Source organism: Myotis brandtii, unplaced genomic scaffold, assembly GCF_000412655.1.
Source record: "Myotis brandtii unplaced genomic scaffold, ASM41265v1 scaffold668, whole genome shotgun sequence".
In the NCBI taxonomy this organism is placed as follows: Eukaryota; Metazoa; Chordata; class Mammalia; order Chiroptera; family Vespertilionidae; genus Myotis; species Myotis brandtii.
Genome location: NW_005370597.1, coordinates 879,159 through 881,438, shown reverse-complemented (window position 1 = coordinate 881,438; position 2,280 = coordinate 879,159). Strand labels below are relative to the sequence as shown.

The 2,280-nt window shown below is 37.7% G+C and overlaps 1 protein-coding gene across 3 annotated transcripts in view; it reads left to right on the top strand.

Moving 5' to 3' along the window:
* The window catches only part of CDC25C (cell division cycle 25C), a 23,863-nt gene that overhangs the window by 1,522 nt on the left and 20,061 nt on the right, over positions 1-2,280 (top strand). For 2 of the 3 annotated variants that reach the window (XM_014529118.1, XM_005881115.2), the window contains exons 3-4: positions 297-391; positions 1,394-1,439. In XM_014529118.1, coding sequence (XP_014384604.1) covers positions 297-391; positions 1,394-1,439 — 141 coding nt within the window. Of the gene's footprint in view, positions 1-296; positions 407-1,393; positions 1,440-2,280 lie in introns of all 3 variants that reach the window. The other variant, XM_014529117.1, reaches the window with a different exon arrangement.

Genomic DNA, 2,280 nt, shown 5'->3' with positions numbered 1-2,280 from the left:
ATATATATATCTTTATTAATTTCAGAGAGGAAGGGAGAAGAAGAGAGAGATAGAAACATCAATGATGAGAGAGAATCATTGACTGGCTACCCACACGATTGGGGGATTGAGCCCGCAGCCCGGGCATGTGCCCTGACCAGGAATCGAACCGTGACCACCTGGTTCATAGGTTGATGCTCAACCACTGAGCCACCAAGGCCGGCGAGAGGTGTTTCAAATCAAGGATAACATGATCTTTGCCTTTTAAGGATATTACATCCTAATGTGATTATTGATGTACTTTTATGTCTCAACAGAGGAACCCCAAACCGTTGCCTTGATCTTTCGAATCTTAGCAGTGGGGAGATGTCTGCCACTCAGCTTACAGCTCCTGCAGACCTTGATGGAACTGGTAGGGAGAAGGAAGGTACAGGCTTCAAGAGAAAGAATAATTTTTAAGGAAGAGGTCAGGGTAATAAGATAGACATGGAAGGTGGTAAAAGTAAGTAGAGAGCCTTGAGGTTGGAATTCTATGGGTACCTTATAGGATTTATTTATTTATTTAAATATATATTGATTTCAGAAAGGAAGGGAGAGGGAGAGAGAGAAACATCAATGATGAAAGAGAATCATTGATTGACTGCCTCCTGCGCACCCCCTACTGGGGATCAAGCCCGCAACCTGGGCATGTGCCCTTGACCGCACTCAAACCTGGACTCTCCAGTCCGCAGGCTGACGCTCTATCCACTGAGCCAAATCGGCTAGGGCCCTGTAGGATTTTTTAGGAGAATGATCAAGCCAATGGGAAGAGAAAAATAACATTAATAGATGTCACTTTGCATTTGAAAATTTTAGACAGGAAGGAGTATTTTGTTGACTGATTAATAATATGAATTGAAACCCACTGAATGATGGGAATGGAAATAATAAGATGAGAAGTGGGAGAGGACAACGGGAAAAGGGGACATATATAATACTTTCAACAATAAAGAATAAAAAAAGAAGATGAGAAGTTTTATAACCTAGTCTAGTATCAGCAGAGGCAAAGAAACCCACATAAATAAATACTTTGTCAGCTAATTCTTGTATTTTTATAGGGTCTGAGCCCTAAAGGAATGTGTTTTACTCTTCAATCATTTTAGTATTTGTTGTAATTTCTGATTTCCTGAGTGATAAGCATTCTTTTTTAGTCATGAAAAAAATCTCTGTAGCTTAGTGCATTGTTTCCTAGCAGTTTGTCTTTCAGTGACACACGTAAATTCTTAAGAATCAAATAACGTGTACCATGAAATTGGTACCTAGCAAGAGCTTTTTGTTCAGAGGTCAGCTTTGAAATTTATATGGCTTACTGGTAAAGAAAATCAGAAGGAAAGACAGGATGCGTGGACAAGAATAATTTCATATCTGATTGCAGGTCCTTTGGATTCTTCAGGACCTCAGGAAATACAGTTAGCTTGGAGGTAAATTCTTTTGCTAAATGAACCTCATGCTAAAGCCTTTCAGTGCTGGCACAGGGATTTTATCCTATGCAAACTCTGCAGAGTATGGAACGTTCACTTTGGAGGCCTAGATCCTTCCCTTGAAAGGTTGTTAAGTTTCCCAGAGTGTTAGTTAATTTTAACCATCACACACAATCAGTATTATCTTTAAAAATGGAGGAAAATAGTGTACTGCACTTAGACATAGGCTGTTACCTGCATGTGAGTAGTGCTGTACCTTAGTGCTTAAAACTCACTGAATTAGTGTATCTAGTGTAAGCTCTAGAATCAGTGTCTGGATTCTAGTGGCCTACTACTTCACCAGCTGTGACTCTGACAAGTTTCTTAACGTCACTGCACCTCAGTTTCTTAAGAAACAATGATAATGGAGATAATAGCACTTCTTATAAACAGCTATTGTAAAGATTAAATTTTCATTTAATCCTTAGCAGCACCTGCCAAAGCATTTTATAATATTTATTATTACTCATGAGGATTCTTTGTTGGAGATCTTAAAGTGTTCAGTCAGGGAATACTCAAGGAATGAAAAACAATTCTAATTCAATTTCTTAAACTTATTGTAAGTTTTCTATTTGACTGTATTTTTACCAATACATGCAAAAAAACTTCACTTTGTATTGCTTGTATTGTCTTTGAATTGCTTAAAATGCCCTAAATCATGTAGATCAAATGAACTCCTGCGAGGGGTGATAAAAATTCCAAAAAAAACCACAAAAAATATTTTCTCTCAACAGTCACTGCTTGAAAATTAGTAAATTATAAATTGTGTCTACAAAAGATGTAGAACAAACTCATCAACTTT